Here is a 22,549-nt window from a genome sequence, read left to right on the forward strand (position 1 = left end):
AAGACAAAGTTCAGTGCATACTTTTTTTTAGTTTGGTGAGTTTTTGTGTGGAGGATTTGGGTGAGCAGCAAAGCACAGCTAGGCTCACCATAGTTCCAGGGGAAAATTCTCCTTGTGGGAAATTCAGGTCTAAAACACGGGTCCATACAGAGTGACTATTTTACAGAATAGAAGGCAAAAACTAAAATCTACCCAAAATTCAGATCTCTTTTGCTTAACCCAGTGCTCAGCTGTATTCATGCTGCGGAGGCCCTATAATGCACTATAGTGTTTCATTCTATGGTTTAAAAAGGCTCCTTTTAGCTTAAATAAACCCTCAGATGTGGCTTTTTGGAGAGGATTTTGAGCAGTGAAGGGACTTAGAGGGAGAAACATCCTGCTTTGCTTCATTCTGGGGAGAAAAATCCTCTTCTCAGAGCAGAAGAAATTATAAAATGGAAAAAAATTAAATGAAATTATGACATTTTATCCCAACAAACTGGGTAAGAAGAGGGTAAAAGGCCCCTGGAGGGGGGAACTGGGCAAAGTGGTGACACATGAAAAACTTAAGCCTCCCCTCCCGCCCCAAGCAGCATATAGGTTAATTCTGGAAGGGTTTAGGGATATTTTTGGAGCTGTTTCTTCCCCATGTCCACTGCTAGTGCTGAAAACAACAAGTCTTATTTTCACTTAAAAGGGGGCAGTCTTCTCAAAAACAAAGGGATTGGGGGTCTATCAACCCTCAACAAAAACAAAGGAGTTGGGGAGCACTTTCTCCTCAAGGCAGCAGCGCAGAGGTCACCATTTCTTTAACAAGTTCCTCCCTGATTTGGGGATTTCTTCCCTGTGGGCATTGTTTCAAGGTGGAAAATCCCCATCTCCCACTGTGCTAGCTGCTCCCTTGGGGAGAAGGCTCAAAATGGAGCAAACATACCCAAAACCAGATGATTGAAAACAGACAACCCCCTAGTTTGCACTGGAGCTGTATTTTCTGCCTTCTGGATATAACAAGCTGCTGATTTTAAAAAGTGCATTTTGATCTCCATTTTTATAAGCACCTACCAACACCAACAAATTATTAACAGTTGATAAAAAGTTGAACAGTTGTAAACCCATCCCCAAAATCCACCTCTTTCCACTTACAGTGGACCTCAGTGAGGAGCAGGAGAAGATTAACACACCCACCATAGTGGAGGGCTTGCAGTCCTCACTCAGGTTTGCCCCTGCATGCCTGCTGCACTTCCCTTGGATGCACAGCTCCCACTCAGTCTGATCCTGAGGTGTTAAAGGGGCAGCATGGGGAGAAGCAGGAGGCAATGGCTAAAACTCCCCTGTGGGAATGCTCATCCTCAAGCCCCAAAACCCCACAAATGCACCCTGGGCCCCAGCTTTGTGGGAAAAAACTTCAACCCCTGGGTGGAAAAAAACTTCCACCCTTGGGCAGAAAAAAGCTGAGTCCCTTCAGCTACTCCCCACAGCCTCTTTCATGGGCTGGTATGAGGTGTGCCTGTCACTCAGGAGGGTTTTGTGGTCCAAGGGTCCATGTGGGAGGGCTGCAAGGTGCATCTGCTGGCACTGCTCAAGGACTGGGGGCTGTGCACCCTCCACACCCAACTATCTGCCTCCCAGCTGCTGACAGGACACTGTTGAACTGCCCTTGAGGAAAAAGAGGCTGATTTCCTCACCACCCCAATGCTGGAGAGCCAGCTGTGGGGCTACTGAGTAACACAGAAAGGTAGGGGGTTTTGTTGTTTATTTTTTGTATGGACTTTCAAATTAAATATCCATAAAGCTTTTTAGATGAAAAGTGGATGGAGTGTTGGAAGCTCATCTGTTGGAGCAGGATGCTGCAAAGAAGTGCTTTGCTTTACACATCACTGGACCTTGTCTTTCAAGGAAAGACCAACCTCACCATGAGCCAAACAGGGAAAAATTAATTAAACAACTGAGCAGGGCTGTAATGTGGGTTTAGCTGTGACATGTGTTTTATCAGGGCCCTTGTCTAAAATTAGGGTCCCGAAGATAAAAGTTGCTGCCTTTCCTGGTAGTTTCTCCTCTTTCCCTGACCAAGGTGAATAGTGCATGTGGATGGGGAGTCAATTCTGGCAGCAAAGGACTGGGACTGCAAGAGGCAGAGACCTGCCCAGTCCCGTCTGGGCTTGCTGATAACAGCACTTTATCACATGGCTGAACCCTAACAACAACCTTCTGCTGCTTCAAGATATCGGTCCATTTTGTTCCCCTTCTATTCACTTGTGAAATGGGGAATGAAATTCTGTCTGTGGTCTCTCTCCCTGCTTATATCCTGGCAATGAATACAAAGCCCTGAAAAGGCCCAATCCTGAGTGATCCTGGGAGCCATGAAACATGGTTTTAACCCACTTCTCCTAAATTCTCTACAAATCCTAAGTAGGAAAGTTTCTACTTGCAAAACCTTATTATGAGACTCTTATTATTAGCAGCACCAGCAAAGCCCATTTTCTTCCTCAAGGTGAGTTTTTAAAAATCTTTTAGGGATGTTCTCCCTGTTTTTCTGGTCCATGCTTCCACTGACAAACAGTTGAGGAACTAAAAATACCTCTGTTCTCCCACTGAGAAGAAAAAGAGTGAAATATGATTGTTAAACTAGATGTTATAAGGAAAATTAAATGGGGCTGGGGGGGAGTGGGGCTGTTTGTTGTTGAGTGGAGTGTTTGCTGGGGTGGTGGAAGTGTTTGCACTTGGGAGGTTCATAGTGGATTTTTGGGGAACTCAGGGACAGAAGGCAAAGCTGGCCCCTCGCCCAGTAAGAGCAGTGGCCAGAGCCATTCACCTGGAAAAGTGGGTGGAGGAAAGGCAAAGACTTGTCTGACTATCAGCATCACGGAAAGCCACCTGCCCACCAGCGTAATCCACAGCCCCCTCGATGCAAGGCAGAGTGTGGTTGTGGGGCAGAGACATGGGGCTGGGCCAGGTGAGAGCCTGAAGCTGCCCCAGCACTGCCCCACAGCCCAAACCCAGGCCCCTTCGGGGCTGAGACCGAAGCAGCCCTTATGGGACACCAATTCCCAAGCCACTCCCAGTGCCCAGTCAGGACCCAGACAAACCTTCATGGCCCAGCAAGGACAGTCCCCCACAAAGTCCTGCTGACCCAAAACACAGGAAAGACTCAGAACACCATTTCTGAGGGCAGAGGAGCTGGGGGTGATTCCCGGTGGCCTGCAGTCCGGACATCCAATGACACCAGGATTTGGGGGTGAGCTGTGGCTGGATCCAGGGTCATGGCTGCTGACAGGGAGAGGAATGTTCATGAGCCTCTATGCATTGGAATATCACCTCCAAAACTGCACCAGAGCATCAGCTCCAGGCACTGAACCCAAATGGGGGTTCAGTAAGTCCCTGAAGCAAGACTCACCTCTCTGGTATCCCTCTGAGTCTTCCTCCAGAGAGCACTCCAAGATGTCTGGAAATAGAAGATGACTCTGGATCAGGCCCTGGGCCTTCCCCATACCAACCCTGCTGCACAGAGAAGACAAGACGACCTGAGGTGGGAGGCACAACCTCCTTCATCTGGGGCATCACCTCTCTCTACACACAATTAGCATCCTAATTTGGGTGCTAATTAAGCATCAACAGCATTCTGCATCTCCCACCTTCAGTCTTCTATCACTTAAGGCTAATCACTAATAAATCCCTGATTTTCTTTTAAATAAATGAGCATCTGTGATGCTTTCACTTTCCAGCCAAATCTGCCTTCCCATTTTTGCTTAATAAATAACCTTTTCTGCCAATTTTTACCTCCAGGCACCTTTAAATTGTGTCACTGCCTCTGCCAGCATGTTGGTTTTTCCAGTGAAATCCTCAAGATGTTTCCAGCTCTGACATCAACAGCAGTGATGGTTGTACGTTCCTCTTTGTGCACCTCGAGGGGAGTAAATTGGGTGTTTAATACCAAATATCCTTTCCCCATTGCTAGAAAACCACTGGGACATCTTTACTTCCGTGGGCAAGGCTCTCACTCCAGCAGGAGTGAGATTCCCCCATCATCACCAAGTTTTGGATTAACCATCAACCCCTTCCAGCTCCAAAGCAAAAATCCCAGAGGAAAAGAACACAGGGGAAGAAGAAGAAAGAAGAAGACAAAAGAAGAAAGAAGAAAGAAGAAAGAAGAAGGCAATGATGATGAAGAAGATGAAGATGACGATGAAGTTGAAGATGAAGATAAAGATGAAGGCCAAAACTGGTGCTCCTGATGATGTTTTTTGGCTCTAATGCCTGTTCAACGTGGTTCAGACATCCTGGAGAGGAAGGAAGAAAGATGCTTTCATGTGAATAAAAGCCAAAAAGGCGGGCAGCAGATTCTGGGGCCAAGTTTTGTCTCACCCATAGCAGGTTGCCATCTGGTTGCTGGCACTTGGCCTGGAGCCCTGCATGGCCTTGCTGGATCCATGACATCTCAGCACCTTCACCATGCTGCTGTTCCTCCAACCGCCAGCACAGGCGATGGAACCGGGAATGAAACTGTGATTCCTGGTCACTCAGCACCCAGTAGAGCCCCTTCAGCATCACCCGCAGCTTCTGCTTGTCAGCACCCACTCGAGTTTGGAGGATGAAGGAGAAGGAGGAGGATGCTGGAGGGAGAATGAAGCAGTGTGGCCCCCATGGAGCACCCAGATGGCAGCACCACCCACCAGCATCTTCTGTCTTGTCTCCTTTGCTGCCTCAGTCAGCCCAGCATGTGGCTTGTCCTCCTCTTGCAGGGTTTTTAGGGAAGCTTCAAACTGCTTCTGCAGGGAAAAGGGGTTTATACTCCTGGAGAAGGGAAGAAAAGAAGGAGATGGGGCTGGAACCCCTGAAGTACCAGGGATATGGCCAGCGCAGATGGCCCCATCCTCACCCTCCTCTGTAGCTGCACTGAAGCAGATATGTACCTGCATATCCATGTTATAATTAACTTCATAGTTATGCTGCATGCACACCCTCACCTTATCCATACAGTTATGTAAACACACAGTGATACCTGGGCACTACAAGTCTCCCAGATAGGCTGGGATATCCCATCTCTCCAAGGTCTCCTGTAAAAAAGGTGCCATGAGATCTTTAAAAATTCTGATCACCCTTCCCTTGCACCTACAGCCAGGTCCAAGCCCCCTTTGGGGATCCCCATTTCCCCTCCGTGCCCGGAAGTGGAATAGGAACCCTCCACAGCACAGGTGCCAGGTGACAGCAAGAGTTTGAAATCTCCAATATTTAGTTTTGGTCCCAGAACTACCACCTGCTATACTGTTTCATACTTAACCCTCACCAAACTGCAGCATTTCAGCTCAGTTTTGGCTTCTAGATGCTCGCATTGCTTTTTTCCCCCTAGCAAGACAGGGAAAAGCTTTGCCTCTGCTCAAAATACATATTCTGGGGGCTGAGTTTTACGGGAAATTAGCATCGTTCAGGCAGGGTGTATCTGAGACTGGGATCCGCTCACCCTGTGGCAGCGAGCGGCCTCTTGGAGCAGCACGGTGGGGTGGGAGCGATGCTCGGTGCAGGTGGTGCAGACAAGAACTCCATCGTGGTGACAAAGACAGTGAAGGGACGTTGGTGCCTGTGGCACAGATCCTGCGCCAGTAGCGGGACCAGCTCCTGCACGGCTGCCACCACACTGGCCAGCTGCTGGTTGGGGCGGAAGCCACTGATGCCTTGTGAAGGCTGACCTAGAACAGAGGCTAGATGGAGTTAAAGAATAAAGTAGGTATTTATTAAAAGGCCTCAAAGGGTACACCTTGGGCAGCACAAGAACCCAGCCAAGACTACATCCAAGATGAACCCAAAATAGTCACAAAATGGACGACCAATCACGAGATGTCTCACTTTTTTAAGTTCTGGTCCATTAGCAGAAGATATTTATTGGAGATAATTGTCCAATTACAGCTTTATGTTTGGAAGTCCAACCCTTCTTGTTTTCCTCGCTTTGGTCCACCCTTGTTAATGCTCTTGGGTCTGAGATTTGGATTGGTTATCCTTGGTCCCCAGCTAGAGAAGGAATAGCTTCGTCCACCTACTCTGTGAAGAGAGCTTACTGTCCCTTAATATGAAGCTCAGAACTACACACTAAAGCAGTACAGAACCCGAAAAATATAAAAGCTAAAACCTGAGGCATCACCTGCGTGCGGGAACGGCACCCGGCACTGCGGGCACGGAGCGCCGCCCGCTGCGCACCGCGACAGGCAGCGCCGGCAGAAAGTGTGTCCGCAGCTCAGGATCATGACAGGATCTTGGAAGAAATCCAAGCAGACAGCGCAGGTGGTTTCCTCTGATGGCGTCTCCCGCGGCCATGGCTGTTTACGGGGAGGCGCGCACGGGAAGAGGCCTGGCCGGGCTGTTCCTGGAGGCGGCGGCGGGCCGGGACGCTTGGAAGCAAAGGCATCCCGGGCGGGTCCGACATTCCCACCGCCTCAGTCAGGGAACAGCCCCTCGGGCCAGCGCCAGCGGGGATTTACGGACAGAAGGGAGTGCAGGCAGCGGCAGCTGGGGCCGAGGAGGGACGAGTTATTTACTAGGCGAATTCTCACCCCTCCGGCTGCACCGGGGGAAGCAGAGCGAGGCCAGAAGGGGGCTCCAGGAGACAAGGATTAAAGCAGGAATGTGGCAAGAGAGCAGAGTTCCCTGGAGCTCATGTGCATACCAGCTTGGAGCAGGAGGGTTAAAGTGAAATAAAAACCCACCGTTGTGCGTATTTTAACTATAATAACATTAACGGAGTTTCAACATACTATATTTCATTTTTATGTAAGACATACATGCGCTTAAGTATAGTTGCAAATTTTATTACAGAGCTATAAAAATAATAAACACATAATGTTTAAAATACTAATCAGGAATTATAGGTATGAATAAGGCAGATAAAACAATAAAGGAAGTTCGATGTTCCCAAACAGTTGTAAAATCCGCTCTGCCCCAAAACTGAGCAGCTTTGGCTTTTTCACGCAAAAAAAAAAAAAAAAAAAAAAAAAAAAAAAAAAAAAAAGGAGAAATTATGCGCACTGGACATCGCGCATGGAAAACTCCTCATTGTTTGGTCTCGGTCAGAGGCGCTTTGCGGTCCCGCCACTGACTCCTCGAGGTGTGGAGCGGGACAGGACGGGACTGGGAAACCGAACCCAAACAAACCCAAAGTTTGATGCCTCGGGGCAAAGAATGAAAAAAGAAAGGGACCATTAACAGCAGACCAACCTAATGCTTAATTAATTCTTAGTTATTTCAGGCACTTATTGTTCTTTTCGAAGGAGAATCTCAGCCTACATAAGGATTCTGCAGCAGCAAGAGAAGTCAGGGCTATGCTAGGTATAAATATTTTCCCAACAATTTTCTCCCCGCTGTGAGGTGGCGGTGAAGGGGCTACATGAAGGGAGCGGGCGAGGCGAGGCGAGGCGGCGAAGAAAAGCTGCCGCAGTGTGGCTGCTGCCTTGGGTGGCCGTGGCGGCGCGGTGGGAGCTGACCCTCGGGGTGGCCGCTGCCCCGCGTCCCTAAGAGCTGCGCCGCGGGACGGGCGAGGCGGCGACACCGGAGCCGAACCGAGCCGTGCCGGAGTCACCGGAAAAGCCGCCCCGAGGGCGAGACGGCGCTGCGAGAGGCGCACCGAGCGGGTGGTGCGGTGTGAGCCGTCCTGGTAGCTGCCCAGGCTGGCCACGGCCCCCAGTCGCTAGAAGCTGTGCCGGGAGGTGACTGTCGCCTCTGCTAAGTGTCGCCAAAAGGGCTCAACTGATAGGGGGGCGAGATGTGAATGGAATGTATAGAGCAGAATAAAACAAATAGAATTAAAGAGCCGGAGCAGGGGATGGCCACTGAGAGCTGCACCGCGGGACGGGACAGGCGCGGTCCCGCGGGGAGTCGCCGCTTATCGTGCGAGGGCAGCCGAGTGACGACAGCCAGAGCCGCGGCAGCCGCTTCCAGCGGCGGGGAGGAGCGGGACGTGCTGTTCTCAGTCAAGGCCCTATAGTTTAGGTCCGCCAGTCCGCACCCGAGAACCGGGACCGTGTATCCTCGCCTGCCTGCTCCCTTCTCCCTGGCCAGCGGAACCAAGAAATACCTTAAAATCTAGCCTATGCATACATGCACACACACGCACGCCCAAAAGGAAAATCGAGGTTAGGGTGTTTTTTTTGTTTGTTTTTGGGGTTGTTTTTTTCTTTTTTTTTTTCTTCATTACCTACATGGTGAGCAGCAACACAAGATTGGTTACTAATTAAAGCAGCTGGGAGAGGAGCTTATCATAAAACCATCTGTCTCCCTAGGAGTATGGGCAGCACCTAGGATGAGGATGCACAGGTCCATCTACTGTGTCCACATCCTGCATCTCCTGGCAATGACCCCCTGGCAGCTACTAGCCAGCTCCTGCTCGTCCTCCTCCTCATCTATAGCACATTTTTGCTCTCTGCCAAAAGCTGTGGGAGAGGAGTCGTGCCAGTCTCCAGCGTCATCATTGCTGTGGGGAGACCCATGGGGGGATCCATGTCTGGGAGGAGGGAAGAAGGTGGGGAGCGAGCAGGCGCAGAGCGTGCTGCTGCTCTTCCCTTGGACAAGCTCCTCTTCCTCCTGAAATGCCTCTTGAGTTTTCCCCAGATAATTAAATTATCCCAAAATGAATTCCTCCCAAAATAACTCTGAATTCCTCCCCCCATTATAGGCAAATATATGAATTATCTGAATACATCTGAATATCTGAATATATCTGAATATCTGAATTATCCCAAATACCTCTGGATTCCTCCCCAAAGCCTCCAAATTCTCCTGAAATACCTCTGAATTCTCCTAAAATATCCAATTTTTACCCAAATACCTCTGAACTTCTCCAGGGCCTCCCACAGAACATTGCTTTGGTGGCAGGCTCTTCTTCAGCTCCTTGGGGAGCCCCGAGGGGAGGTGGAGCCTCATTTCACTCAAGCTGGGAAAAGAAATTACAGGGACAGGTGTTATGTGATGGATGTAGCAGCCAAGCACCTCTCCGCAGCTGGATGTGAAGCAAACAGTTGCCACATACTTGCTTTGGATGCTCCCAACATCCCAAAAGGAAAAAGGGAGAAAAAAGGGAGTTCAAGACCCCATAGGCAGCGCTTTGGGACAGCTTTTGGGTAAGAATGGCACTCATATGGGCCTGGCCTCCAGCTGCCCGATGAGTCTGTGGAGCTGTGCAGCCCCCTCGGCCACCCGCAATGATTTTTCAGCGTGGGTAGCTGCGAAGGTGTCATCCAGCCCAGCAGCTGCCACAGCTCCTGCTCTGCAGCTGCTCAAACTCCACCTCAATGCAGCGCCACTCAGCTTCACTCATCTCCTGGAGGAGACAAGAAATCCATATGCAACCCCCAGACCTGAATTTTCCCCTTTTGAGTTAAAGGGCAGAAGTGCTTCTGCTGTAGCCATGGTGGCTGTAACGCTGGGGCGGGGCTGGGGATGCAGCTAATTAGGGACTGCACAGTAATTACATACTTCACCCGATGGTTCTCCTTTTCTCTTCCCCATTGCCATTCCTTTCTATATTCTGTCCAAAACCAATCCAGGCCCTGAGAAGCAGGGGGGAGTGTTAATTCCATGTTAACAAATGTCCCTTTATTACTCAGTCTGGGATGAAAATGAGCAGCACCATGACATTGATTTAATAAGCAGGATAATAAGTGGATAATAAGCAGCTGTACATGGAGGTGGTGCTTGCCAAACCTGCCCAGGATCTGCACCAACCACTCCAACTGGATGTAGGGCTTTGCAGGGCCCCAGGATGCTTCTTGGACACATGTTTCTTGATCCCATGTGTTTCTTCAAGAGGGGCTTGGGGAAAAGTAAATGCCCAAAGGCTCATTCAGACTGCTGAAGAACAGAGGGGACCGCCTGTACCAGGTAGTTGTGGTGTCTCTTCTCTTCACTCGTGCTCCAGTCCAGAAACTCTGCCAACACCTTCCTTAGGGATTGCAGGTGAGACTGGATTTTCTCCTAAATGCACACAAAAAAACAAAAAACAAACAAACAAACAAACAAAATCCCCAAAAAAAAAACCAACAACAACAAAAAAAACCCACCAAAACCAAATACAACAGCAACAACAAAACAACCCACACGTGAAGCAATCAGCTTGTTTGTATAATCCTGCTTACATTATTGGGGGAAGGAAAGCAAATAATCCCCCTCAAAAAGCCCCCTCACTGCCTTCCCTGGAAAGCAGGGATCAACTCACTTTATGTTTTTCCCACAACTAGAAGCAGGCACTAGAGCTTTGCTTTCCCACGAAGAAATTAAAATATTTTCACTTTGCACCTTTTTCTCATGGGGAGGGAACGGGGGAAGGCCTGATAGTCATAGGAAGGTGATCTCACCTCACAGGTCTCATCCGGTCCTCCAAAAGTCTTCATGACCACAGCCTATCATGGCTCACCCATTGCCTCCTGAGGGGATTTTGTCTCTTCAACACCAAGAGATGAAGCTCTGACCAGTGTCAGCACAGGGGTTTTGTGTGGATGCTGTGGCCATGCTGCCCTCCTGACAAGGAGAAAGGAGTGCTAGGGGTTGGCTGTGGCACAGGGTGAAGCTGCCTGTCCTTGAACTGCCCCTTGGTGTTCCTGTGCTCAGTTCCCAGCACAAGCTGCCCCAGTTGGAAAAGCAAATGTCATCACCCACAACAAATTTTATATCCACAAGGTTGTCTTATTTCTAGGCATTGCTGTCACATTCCTCACCTGGAAGCTGCTCCCAGCTTTGCCTTGTTCCCCTCCATCATGTGTAAGGGGGCAGAGTCCGATTTGGGGAACTAGGGGGCAAAATTTAACCGCTTTCTCCCTTGTGGTGCCATGCAATAACAGGGTTTTTTGCAGTGCTTTAATTTTCCTCCCTTCCCTCCCCAGTGCCTGTGTTGAGAAAATAAATGGTCCTGAAATGGGGGAAAAAAGGGGCAATCAGATGGTGCAGGTGTCCAAGCACGTCATGGCCCCATCTGCAGGCGAGAGATTGGAGGGCTCCTCCCTTCTTTTCTGATAAAAGCTGGCAGAGGCTGAGACAGGACTGAGCTTTGGCTGAGCCTGTGCCAGAGAGAGGAAGAAATAAATCCCAAGCGGAAAAAACGCAGTGGAGAAGCAGCCAGTGGAAGAAAACCATCTGGAGGAACCCCAAAACAGCACCAGCGACAGCAAGGAAAACACCAAGAAGGTCTCAGTAAGGGCGAAAATCCCAGTGCTGATATGGGGGTTACATCACCCTGATGTCGGGGTGGGGGGTGGGGGGGGGAGAAGGGGATTTTGAGCCCCCTCCCCATCCCATGAACTCAGGAAGGGAAGTGATTTACCCTTGCTTTGGTCTCAGGATCTTTGTTTTGGAATTAAAGGTATTTTGCAGTGAAGGGTCATGATGAATATTTACTTCTCTTCTACCTGTAACAATCCAGCCAGGGAATTTGGGTGAGAAACAGCATAGCTCCTGATTTTATCTCCATTTGGGTGATTTTCTTACCTTTTTCTCACTTTTACTCACAACCCTGCTGCTTTAATCCCCTTATCTGCAGATTTGCTGAGGAAAACACATGGAAAAGAAGCAACCTGTTTGTTTTCAACTGTCACAGCATGGTTTATTCAGTCATTTTGGGGCTTTATTACTCATGCCCTTGTTTGCATGCAAAACCCCACACTGACTTCCAGAGGATGAATTTGAAGCCATCTGGTGCCAGCTCATATCTCCCCCATACACATTTTCTCCAAGGTCAATAGCAAACTTCTTCCCCTCTCACAAGATTTCTCTGGATGTGAGAGGTGAATGTGGCTTATCTCAATTTTAGGGACTTTACTTACTCAAATAAACTTTGTCAGATTTGATTGATGTGGAGGCAGAGATGGATTTAAGATGGATAGATTCAGCCATCAGCCAGCACGAGGAATGGAGATTTGGGGAATATCTACAATGGAGATGGGTTCATCCCAATGTGCTGCTCATGTTCCCTTCATAGTCATTAGGGAATTAATTGATTTAACCCACCTCCAAAATGAACCAAGCTCCGTTGAAGAAAAAGAATGCTATTTTCTTGAAGTACTTTGATTAAATATGGTGGTTAAACACATTTTTTATGTAGAAAGGGGCAGAAGCTGAGATATGACTGTTTGGAGAATAATAACTGGATTTTATCCTTTCTTTCCTTGTTCTGTGCCTCCAGTCAGGAAGAGAGAACTCTGAGGGTGCAATGGCTTTCTTCCTCAAACCACGGCCATGCACGTGGGACCTTGCCCTGGACTACCACACCGCCAAACAGTTTGAAGGTAATCAGAGGTGGCTAGAAAGGACCAAAGTACCTGTTTCTTGTGTTTTCTGGACTGAGAGGTTCAATGGAGTTGGAGATTCTCCAGCTCCACCTTCTGTCTCCCTAGGGCCTCTGTCTCCAACCTCCATCTCTTTGTTTTTCCATCTCCAGCCTCAAATGGATATATATCCTCCATCTCCAACTTCCACCTCTTCACACTCACATCTCCAACCTCATCTTTCCTCTCCCTTTCTCTTTGAAAAGTCACCAGTGAAGGCATTTTGGGAGTGTGTGTTCTCTAGGCTTAAATTTGACTTCTGATTCATTCTCTGTTTTGCTTTTCAGTGGATGTAACCCTGGATCCAGCCACAGTGGGTCCAGAGGTGATCCTCTCTGAGAACCTCAAAGAAGCCACCTGGGGTAGACCTCGATGCCAGTGGCCTGCGGGTCCAGGCCGGTTCGACACAGACCCGTGCATGCTGGGCAGCAAGGGCTTCACCTCGGGCCGTCACTACTGGGAGGTGGAGGCCAATGGGCGCTTCTGGGCTGTGGGGGTGGCCCGTGAGTCAGTTCAGAGGAAAGGCCGGGTCCTCTTCAAGCCCAACACTGAAATTTGGGGCTTGCAGAAGTATGATGACCTCTGCGTTGCCCTCACAGCTCCATCCAACACCTCTGTCCCAATCCTCAATGGGGAGATTGGGGTCTACCTGGACTACGAGGTGGGACAGGTCTCTTTCTATGCTGTCAGCAGCCGCCAACGCATCTTCACTTTTCCTGTGGCCTCCTTCAGTGGGGAGAGGGTCTTCCCCTACTTTTGTGTGCTCCTCTCAACCATTAAACTGTCCCCCAAGGGCTGATGCCCTGAAAGGATCCTCCCAAAGGCTGGTTGCATCACAGTGGTTGGAAATGCTGGTTGATGCTCCTCAACTCTTATTTTCCAAGTCTCGGAGTAATTTCTAACTCAGTTCATGGTCCTTCCTTCATTTTAGATGTCTCTGTTTTGGGTTATGCCCAGGGGGTTTTGGGTCTAAGCTCAGCATGGCTCTTCTCAAGTTGTTAAATTCATGCAAAGCTTGTTAACAGGAGCTCGACTTCCCTGAGCTTGTTTTGAGCTAAAAACTTTTTTTTTTCCCCTCCCAAATACAGCTTCCTCTGGACATTCCTTTTGCTGACCTCAGAGTCTATGACTGGCTGGCCATCCAGCACAAATTAAAAATCTTGATTTTTGCAAACTTTGTATTAATACCAGCAGCTATTCCTCATATTAAAACTGAATTTCGTTATCACAAGGATATGCTCACATCCACTGCCCCCACTCTTTTCGTCTGCTGTTCCCCATGCTTGAGATGTATTTCCAAGTACTTAGCATGTAAATATGTTCAGGATAGAATAAATTTATTTTTCTCCAAGAAGTAGAAGGCATCTGCATTTGGGCCATCACCAAGTTGCCCCAAACCCAAAAAGAGCCCCAGAGCTGGCCTGCCCACCCCCCTGGATTCTCAAGAACTATCTCATGTGGATCCCCAAAGGCTGCCTTGTCCCAGAAACACCTTGTTGGCCCCTGGAAACCCCAATAACCCCTTGTCCAGGGATTTAAAAATCTTTTTAATATTTTCTTTCATGTCCCTATGGTGCACCAGATATCTGGGAGTGAGAAGGCCTCCCTGCAGCACCCAAGGAGCTGACACAGAGGTTTGGAGGCCGTCTCATCCTGTTGCCCCTGCCTGACCTCTGCAGCTCATGTTTATTACAAATCCAGCTCCTCTCAGTACTGCAGTGGGAGGAGCTGAGCCCATTGTCATCCAGGTATGCACAGAGCCCACCACCACGGATCCAAAACCTGGAAGTACAGAGAACATAACCCATTTCAAATGGAGCAGCAGGAAAAAGGAGAAAAGCCACACATACGTTTTTCTCAGCTTCAGTTCCCAGGCATCCTCATGGGCACCAACATGCCAAAATACATACACATATTCCTTTTATAGGAATAGAACCAATTCAGTATCAATATGCAAACACTGATGCTGATCTATTTCTAATATGAAACCCAAAGCTTTGCAAGAGAGAAACAAACTTAAAATAAAAAATGCAAACTTAGGCTTTTCTCACCAAATGCACCACTCCCATCTTTTAGGTCAAAGGGGAAAACAAATACCAGTTCCAGATGCAATGTTGCCCTTCCCAAACATTGTCCCATTGCTGCCTCTGGAAGTACCTCAAGTACAAGAAGAAATGCACATTTTGCAGCTGAGGAAACACCAACCAACAACATAATAATGAAAAACATGGACTCACAGGTGAGATAGAGGTGAGCGGTTCACCCATTGCCATGGCTGCTGCTCATTCTCCCGCAAAAGGCCAATCCAATGCTCTGAGATGCCTTTGTATCTCATCACAAAACTCTGAAAGAGGGGAAAAGGAAAGATTTTTACCTTCTTCCAACCAAAACTGTCAATTTTACCAGTTGCTTATGCTGATTTAGGGCTTCTTTGGGGCTTGAACATTTCAATCTGCTACGAAAAAGTGTCATCTAGAAACAGGAGTTTATTCCTACAGTCCTTGCAGCAGTTTGCTTTGGTGAGGAATTTGAAGACACCCATGATGACACACCCTCAAGGCCTTTTCCCCAACTTCTCACCCCAGATCTTCAAAAAAGATCTTGAAAGAGCAGTCAAAGAAACCAAAAGGTTTCAAATACAGTGCTTTTGGGTTTTTCCCTCATGCCAAGCAAATCCTCATGTCTCCTTACCAAGTCCTCCGTGCTGTCCAGCATGGCCAAGGAAGCACCAAGTGCTGAGCAGTTGTCATGGCTGGATGTCCAGTTCCCCTCAACCTCAGAAAAATAGTAGCATTTTCCTCTGTACCTGATCCAGTCAAAGGGGCACTGAAAGCAGGGCTGGGCATGAGGCTGAAAAGCTTGCACTGTCATTAAAAATAGAACAACATTAATGAGCAGCACTTTCCCCTTGCCTCTCTGGGGTGGGGAGATCATTCTCCACCCCACAGCTTCCAAAAGTCTTGCATCTGCTTCAACTGTAGGCAAAGAGAAAAATTAAGATACCGGGAGAGATCCTGTGAGAAAATAAGCTCAAATCATGGCCCAGCTTGTGATGTTGGACAAGAAATACAGGTGCTGGTTTCCTTCAAAGAAGGAAACAGGGTGGTAGACTTCAAAAAAACACATTTTAAAGAGCAGTTTCAGAGTAGCCCTATCCCTAAACATGCCCTTGGGTATTGCTCTCTGTCATTAATGCAAAAGTAGTGAAAATGACAAGGAAGAAGTCCTCTTATTCCTGCAGCCTTCTTGACTTGGTGGGACTCATGCCAACATGTCCTGGCCCCTTCTTCTCTGAAAACAATATTTCTGTGTGACCGTATTCCTGAAATGGCTCTTCCTGTTGATTTTCTAAGAGTTTCTCGATGACATCAGCTCCCACACCATGGGGATGGGTTTGTTCTTCTGTACAAAGACCGCTCTGAAACGTTCTTCTCCCAGAGAGAACAGCAGCTTGGGTGGGCTTTGTCTTCCGAAGGAACATGGAAATAAATCTGTCACAAACACAACGACCCAAAATATCTCAGAGAGGTTACCTGTGAGACAAAAACTTCAACATTCACCTGCAAAAGCGATGGCTGTGATGAACAGAGCTGTGAAAAGCACTGCCAGCATCACCTGGCAGGCGACACGTGCCTCCGGCTTCATCTCCATGCTGTGACCTGCAGGAGAACAGACCTTCAGTGCCTCTGCGAGGGCTCCCAGGGCAGCAACACGCTACAGGCCATGCCAAGATCATCAAGGGTTGGTCTCATGCCAATGCCAGTGAACTTGGTGTCATTTTGGGTGAGAAATACCAAATATTCTTCTTCATGCAGAACAAAATTAGCTATTTTTTATTTATGGGAGCTCTTTGGGGAACAGTTTCCTACCCAGCTCCAGATAAAAACTCATTAATTGTACCATAATTAAAAATTTGCTTTAATTTCTGGGATTTACTTCATTATTAAAGTTCAGTGGAGTTTTTTTCTCCACCTAAACTAAGACACTTTGGGTCATGGTGCCTCCATTTCTGTATCTTGTGATCCAGAATATACACTTTCCCTTCACCATGTGCAAAGAAAATTCTCTTTCCTAGGGCTTTTATACAAAAATCTTAGTGTTTTCATCCAGTAGGACTTCCCCAATTTTTTGTTTAAGATTTTCCTTCTTTATTCCCATCATATGAACCAAATGTCATGTGAAAAACCCTCCTCTCCCCTCTTCTTCCTGGAAAAAATATTATAAAGTAAAAGCTAAAAAAACCCAAAAAAATGTGTTATATTAAAAAAAAAATTAAATCAACAAATGAAAAATCAACAAAAAAATTGAATATTTGTGGGGGCAAAAATATGCCTAAAACAATCAGTTCCTCAGGAGCCTCAGGAAAGGTTAATGCTATATTAGAATAACCCATCATGTCTGAAATTGGTCTGTTTAGAGCAAAAATTCTATCTGCTGAGTGACAAAAATTTTCCCTCAAGGGAAGTGCCAGAAAAAGCTTTTTCCCCACTACAACCTTACTTCAGCTGGGTTTAGTTCTCAAATTACAGAAGTATCAAAATAAAACCCAAACCCAGTGATTCTACAGTTCATTGTCTTACAGTTACCTGCCCGCTTGTTCCTTTCCATGCCCAAAAATCCGGAATAAACTCTTATTTCCTCCATTTTTGGGGTTCCACCTCTACAGGTGCTCTTGCCTCACCTGCCAAGCAAAGTTTCATCTATCAGAGGTGTTACAAAGGCTCTCCATGCTCAATTAAAATTTTCTCACAATTTAGAATTTTCTCCCTGCACCATATTTAAACTTTTCCCCCCACCTGATGTTTTCCCACACAATTAAAATCTTGATCCTGCAATTAAAATTTCCTCTCCCCCCAATTAGTTTTATCTGCCTAATTATACTTTTCTCCCCTCAGTTAAAATTTTCTCCCTGTATGTCAAGTTTTCTCCTCACAATCACACTTTCATCCCAAATTAGTTTTCTCCACCAATTAAAATCTTAAAAATTAAAATTAAAGTCTCCTCAGGTAACATTTTCTCCCTGCAGTTAAAATTTTCTGCAGTAATTAAACTTTCCTCCCTGTAAACTTTTCTCCCCATTAAAGTTTTTCCCCCAATTAACACCTTCTCCCCTCAATTAATACCTTCTTTTCAGTTAATATTTTCTCTCCAATATTAAGGGGTTTCTCCCCTAAATTAAAGTTTTCTCCCCCTATTTAAAATAATCTTCCCCTATTAACATCCCCTTAATTAAAATTTTCTCCCGCAATTAAAAACTTCTCCCTGCAATTGATATTCTCTCTTCCAGTCAAAATTGAAGACCACCTCCCCTCAGCCCCCAGGCCCATCCCAAAACCTGTCACCTGTGTCTGCTCAGTGGGAACAAGCCCAATGCTGAGGCACAACCTGCTCCTGTGAAGAGAAACAAAGTATTTTAAAAAGAATGTTGTTTTGGTTTATTTTATTGTATTCTTAGGGATTTTCCTGTGCCTCCTCAAGGGCAGAGAGGAAGGGGCTGCCTGCCCAGGGCCAGGGCCACCTGCCCACCCACAGAACCAGGGGCTCCCCTCCATTCTACCCAGCAGCACTTCACTTTCTTTTCCAGCATTTCCGGAATTTGTTCTCAGCTAGGGAGATGAATTGTCCAAAATTGCTTTTTTTAGTGTTAAGTTGGAGGAAACACTGCTGGAGATCACTCTGATCCATGATGTCAGGGCAGCCCAGAACAGCGTTCAGGGATTCTACAAGGGAGAAGTACAGTTCCCTTCAGCCTGTTTTATAAGGGTTTTTACTATAAAAATATAAAAAAATAAGTGTTCTTGCAATTAAGCTACCCAGCTGCAGGTTTTACCCTAAGACCTAATTTATTTTGTATTTTTTAGGGTTTTTTTGTAATCACTGGTCACACGCCACTGAAGCAGCTGCCTTTGCAGAGGGCAGGAAGGCTGGCTGATAGCAGCTCACCACAGAAACTTTCTGTGAGGGAAGAAACTAGAAATAAACATGAGACAATAAAAATATAAAAATAAAAAGTACATAAACACAAATTTGAAATAAAAGTATTTTTTACTTTAACTAAAAATTTTAAAATAATTTCAAAATAAAATAACACAGTGCTTTTCCTACTGGGGCCTTTGGATTAATCCTCTTATTTACCCTATTTCTGGCTGCTGGTAGGTATTGGGGCAAATTTCTGCATTTTTCTTGGGTTTTTCGGGGGTTTTTTTGGTGACTGAGGAAAAAAACATAGTTTTTGCCTCTGTAAAAAGGTGTTGCATTGGGATATTGTGGAACTGACTAAAACCTGGGATTAACAGCAAAAAAACCCTAAGAAAAGTGAGGGAAAAAGATTACTGTAGGCTGGAAATTGGTGGTTGTTCCACGCAGTAGTCAAAGAGTCTCAAACCTGGAGGAAACATAGGTCTAGATGGTGTAAAAGGGTACATTAGGAGTGGGAGGATGGGTTTGCAGGTGAAAAAGTCAGCATAAAATAAAGTAACAAAATAAATTTCATTAGCAGCCACTAGGAAATCCAGATTCTTACCTTCCTTGGCAGGAGCTGGGCAACCCTTGACCACATTGGATCTCTTTATCCCAGGATAAAACAGAGGCCAAATATTGTGTCAAAACCAGCAGAATAAGTCACATGGAGCAAAAGGCATTTCAAGTGACTCCCAGCCCATATCTTGGGGAAGAAACACCACATGTCACCTGTCTCCTCTCCTCCTGCCTGTGACCACACTGACCCACCTCCTAACATGTTTCAACCTCACACTCAAAAACCTTATTTAAAGGTTTTTTGAAATGATTATTTATTAATTCTGCTTTCACAGATATTTAGCACAACCACCAAACTCACAGATGTTTCTACACCTCCAGGTATGCCGCCTCTTCCTGGCTGCAGGACACCCATTTCCTCACCACCTTCCATTTACAAGGGTAGGGTGTAGAATACATACACAAATATATATGTATGTACATATGTACAAACTAAAAAGCAGATAAAAGCCCCAGCCAATACCATTTCCTGGAGCCAGATGCAGATGTGAGTGAGTAGTTCACAAGGCAAGGGGTTGTCCAAGGACAGTGTCACTTTTGGGCTGCCCCTGGGACCTTCTGAGCAACCATGGCTGGGGAAATAGTTTATGCAGATTTAAGGCACCTTGGGGATGGTTCTTCTGCTGAGAAACATCGTGGTAAGTCCTATTTTGGGGAGAAAATGCTTGTTTCAAGTTTTGGAAAGGTTTTTGGATTTGCTTACTTTTAGATTTGCTTGCTTCTTCATTTCCATGTTGAGGTTTCCAAGATCATGGAGAACATTGTTGTGGGTTAAATGTCTTCTAAGGTACGATCCTGGCTTGAAAAGAGGGGGTATAAGAGAAAGGAAGGGTGGGAGAATGTGACAGATATCTGGAAGCCATTTTGCTTCTGAGACTCTTCTCCTGGAGGCAAAATGGGTGCCAAGACACCCAACATGAGCCAACGCACCTGGATGGGAAGGAAAGCTGCTGAGATCCTGTCTGGAATCCTGGTGGAGATGAGAGCTGGAATGACCTTTGTCTCACCAACTCCCAGCTCTACCAGGAACTCTAAATTAAGCCAATTTCAGATGGTCTCCCATCCCTCAGGATCCATCATTGGGTGCCCAAGGATGCTCCTGAGGCTTCTGCAGCCCCTCCTCCACCTGAGAAACTACCCTCACCCTAGACCGCATTAGTGGTGATTTACTTCTTTGGAGGAAGAAAAGAAGCTTTAAACTTCTGCTCAACTTCTGCTCAAACTCACCAGCTTGACAGAGGGGCTTTTTCTTTTTTTTCCTCCAAACCCCCAGTTTTTTCATCTTTCATTTTTTAAAGCAAATGTGGCCTCTTGCAGCACCTGCCTTCTGTCCATGGTGGCACAGGCTCCTTCTCATAGCTGGGGGGCTGGGGCAACTCATCCTGCTGGTCCTGGTGGTGGTGCTGAGTGTGCGGGGTTAGTAACCAGCTCTTATCTACATCTCACACTCCAGTGAGCAGCCAGGGAGGGGAAACTGGGGTTTATTTCAGCATTTCAGTCTTTGGAGGGGGCAAGGTGGTCCTGTAGAGATGCAACACCACCCATCAAGAATAAGCCCATTCCGAGTAAACATGGATTATACCCATAGCTATCAAACAAGGGTGAAGAATACAAGCCATGTTTTTCAGGCTGGCTTAAGCAACTGTATAAGAAAATTAAACCCAGTTTTGTGGGGTTTGTGGTTTTTATCCTCAAATGGCTGCAGCTTCTCACCCCACATTACTGTTCCAAGTCTTTCAGGGCTCCCCACAGCCAGCGGTGACAAGCATTCTGCAGCTAGACAGTGGGATCCAGGGAAGGAACCAGGGGGAGCAGTGCATGTTTTCATCCCTGGTGCGGTATTTCTGCAAGCCCCGAGGGGACAGCCCCACAGGTAATCCCCCTTCCCGTCTGACTCTGCTGGGAGATGTTTAGGTGAGACCTTTGTGGGGGTCTTCTACTAGAAGGAGAGAGCCCTTAGACCCTTAGGGTTGTGAAATCACAACAGTTATTTGGCAAAGAGGAGTCTTGCAAGGAGGAATCCTCTTTTCCATGCAATTTTTGCTGATTCCTCATCCATGGAGGAGCAGCATCAGCCCTAGGGAGCAGATTCCTTGCCCCTCTTCCTCCACCTCCACCGGCCAATGATGTCCTTGTGGTCACCCAGCCGCAGTAACCTTCCTTCTCTCCAGTGGCTGGTAAAACCACATTGAGGTAAAAAACTCAGCAATGGGGAAAGAGCTGGGGTGTGGGATGGGGAATCCCTCAGTACCTTCAGCTGGTGGCTGGGGAATAACCTGACAACCCTTTGGAGTGTCTCATGGCTTTTTCTCCACGTCAGCCTATGCTGGCTGCAAGCTGTGTCCCCAGGACTGGCAGCTCCATGGGGAAAGATGCTACTGGCTTTCTGAGGAATTGGGAAACTGGACTCAAGGCATGAAAAGCTGTGAGAACCAGGACTCCCAGCTGGTGGTGCTCCAGGACAAGAAAGAAAAGGTAAATAAGAAGAAGGCAGCTTAAAAAGGACACAAAAGTCCTGATTTTTAGGTGGGCAGGGGAAAAAAAAGTGCCTATCAACAGGAGGGTTTGGGGAAAAATTCAAAGTATGAGGGAAATTAATGTCTCATGAATTTGGGAGTCAGGTTTACTCTGTGAATTTGATTACTGTGAAACCCTCCAGAGAGATTTTGGGAGCAACTGGTCACTTCTGATTTTCCAGGAGCACATCAAGACTGTTACAGGCAAGAGCCCACCACCAGTGTGGATTGAATTAAGGTCACATCAGAAGGTGTGGAGATGGGTAGACAACACACCTTTCAACCCCAAAATGTGAGTGTATCCATAGTCTGTTGGTGTAAACAGCAGCTTTGTTCCATTTCAGACGGAGTTCATGCCCTAACCTATCTCTTCAAGATGTTGGAGTTTAAGCAAGAGTCTCATATTCCCCCCCAGCAAAGTTCCATAGAACAAAGGTTGGGGAAGTGCACCGGAGCACAGTAACCCCACAGCTCCCACCGGACCCATGCAATACCATGGCTTTTCATGCTCCACACATGCTCCTTGCAGATCTTACTGCAGGTACAGCAACTCTCCTCAAATCTGGTCACCCTCCAGCAAGAAATGATGCGTGCATGGTGAAATGGTGCAGGAAAAGGGCAGAAACACCCCCGCCCCCACCTCTGCTATCTGCAAGATTTGGAGAGTTTCCTCCTCTTCAGCAATACAATAATTGTTTTACAGGCTTGGCACCTCTCTGCACGAGATGGATGAAGGGTGTGGGACACTGAGAGCCAAGGACTTTGAAGTTAATAGATGTGATGCTGAACACAAGGGGGTTTTCAAAAAAAGACCTTTCCTGCTCTGCTCTGTGACAGCAGAAGATGGAGAGAGAAGGGATGCCTCCATCTGATAAACACACACCCTAAAATGCCCATCCCACAAGACACTTGCTGCCAATATTTGGGGTGAAATAGCCCCATCCTCACAGTTACAGCTTTGCAGGAGATTTCAGGGTTTGCAAATCCTCTTACCATGAGGATCAAGACCAATTTTGGGAGCACAGATGAACCTCTGAGCTCGAGGATCAGAAAGGCTTGTGCCTCAGGCACAGTGTTGATAGAGCTGTGGCATCAATAAAAGCTTATCAAACTGGTTTGCTTCAATTTATTGAAATAACACAGACAAGAGCACAGGTGGCACATCATGCAAAGTTCATATATAAACATTGCAAATTTCAACCCAAAAAAGCTTTTGTGAGT

The 22,549-nt window shown here is 46.9% G+C and overlaps 4 protein-coding genes across 40 annotated transcripts; 2 read left to right on the forward strand and 2 right to left on the reverse strand.

Annotated features, from left to right (window-relative positions):
- Positions 1-445: 445 nt before the first annotated feature.
- LOC121363644 lies at positions 446-10,840 on the reverse strand. Of its 36 annotated transcripts, none has more exons than XM_041486151.1 (9): positions 10,674-10,840; positions 10,314-10,476; positions 9,838-9,933; positions 9,436-9,509; positions 8,789-8,893; positions 5,438-5,663; positions 3,757-5,033; positions 3,374-3,421; positions 446-3,243 (listed from the first exon to the last, which is right to left on the reverse strand). In XM_041486151.1, the coding sequence occupies exons 2-7, from the start codon at positions 10,347-10,349 to the stop codon at positions 4,986-4,988; spliced, it is 585 nt and encodes a 194-aa protein (XP_041342085.1). In that variant the 5' UTR covers positions 10,350-10,476; positions 10,674-10,840; the 3' UTR covers positions 446-3,243; positions 3,374-3,421; positions 3,757-4,985. The 36 variants fall into 36 exon arrangements, 11 of the variants coding, with proteins under 11 accessions (XP_041342085.1, XP_041342084.1, XP_041342083.1 ...); XM_041486150.1 differs by having other exon boundaries at positions 3,767-5,033; positions 5,438-5,675; XM_041486149.1 differs by having other exon boundaries at positions 3,374-3,474; positions 3,767-5,033; positions 5,438-5,675.
- Positions 10,841-10,993: 153 nt separating this feature from the next.
- Positions 10,994-13,506, forward strand: LOC121363647 (butyrophilin subfamily 1 member A1-like). 2 transcript variants are annotated; one of them, XM_041486154.1, is made up of 3 exons: positions 10,994-11,139; positions 12,134-12,236; positions 12,563-13,506. In XM_041486154.1, exons 2-3 carry the CDS (start codon positions 12,161-12,163, stop codon positions 13,072-13,074), a joined length of 588 nt encoding a protein of 195 aa, XP_041342088.1. In that variant the 5' UTR covers positions 10,994-11,139; positions 12,134-12,160; the 3' UTR covers positions 13,075-13,506. The 2 variants fall into 2 exon arrangements, with proteins under 2 accessions (XP_041342088.1, XP_041342089.1); XM_041486155.1 differs by having other exon boundaries at positions 11,010-11,145.
- A 153-nt stretch (positions 13,507-13,659) lies between these two features.
- Positions 13,660-18,124, reverse strand: LOC121363649 (C-type lectin domain family 2 member B-like). Its single transcript, XM_041486158.1, has 5 exons — positions 16,862-18,124; positions 15,836-15,934; positions 14,967-15,139; positions 14,513-14,619; positions 13,660-14,057 (listed from the first exon to the last, which is right to left on the reverse strand). The coding sequence occupies exons 1-5, from the start codon at positions 16,917-16,919 to the stop codon at positions 13,844-13,846; spliced, it is 651 nt and encodes a 216-aa protein (XP_041342092.1). The 5' UTR covers positions 16,920-18,124; the 3' UTR covers positions 13,660-13,843.
- On the forward strand, positions 15,877-22,443 carry LOC121363648 (killer cell lectin-like receptor subfamily G member 1). The gene is made up of 6 exons (XM_041486157.1): positions 15,877-16,058; positions 20,130-20,228; positions 20,545-20,685; positions 21,133-21,287; positions 21,511-21,620; positions 22,032-22,443. Exons 3-6 carry the CDS (start codon positions 20,631-20,633, stop codon positions 22,198-22,200), a joined length of 489 nt encoding a protein of 162 aa, XP_041342091.1. The 5' UTR covers positions 15,877-16,058; positions 20,130-20,228; positions 20,545-20,630; the 3' UTR covers positions 22,201-22,443.
- Positions 22,444-22,549: the final 106 nt, after the last annotated feature.

The sequence above is a fragment of the Pyrgilauda ruficollis genome, unplaced genomic scaffold (genome assembly GCF_017590135.1).
Source record: "Pyrgilauda ruficollis isolate IOZ18807 unplaced genomic scaffold, ASM1759013v1 scaffold74, whole genome shotgun sequence".
NCBI lineage: Eukaryota > Metazoa > Chordata > Aves > Passeriformes > Passeridae > Pyrgilauda > Pyrgilauda ruficollis.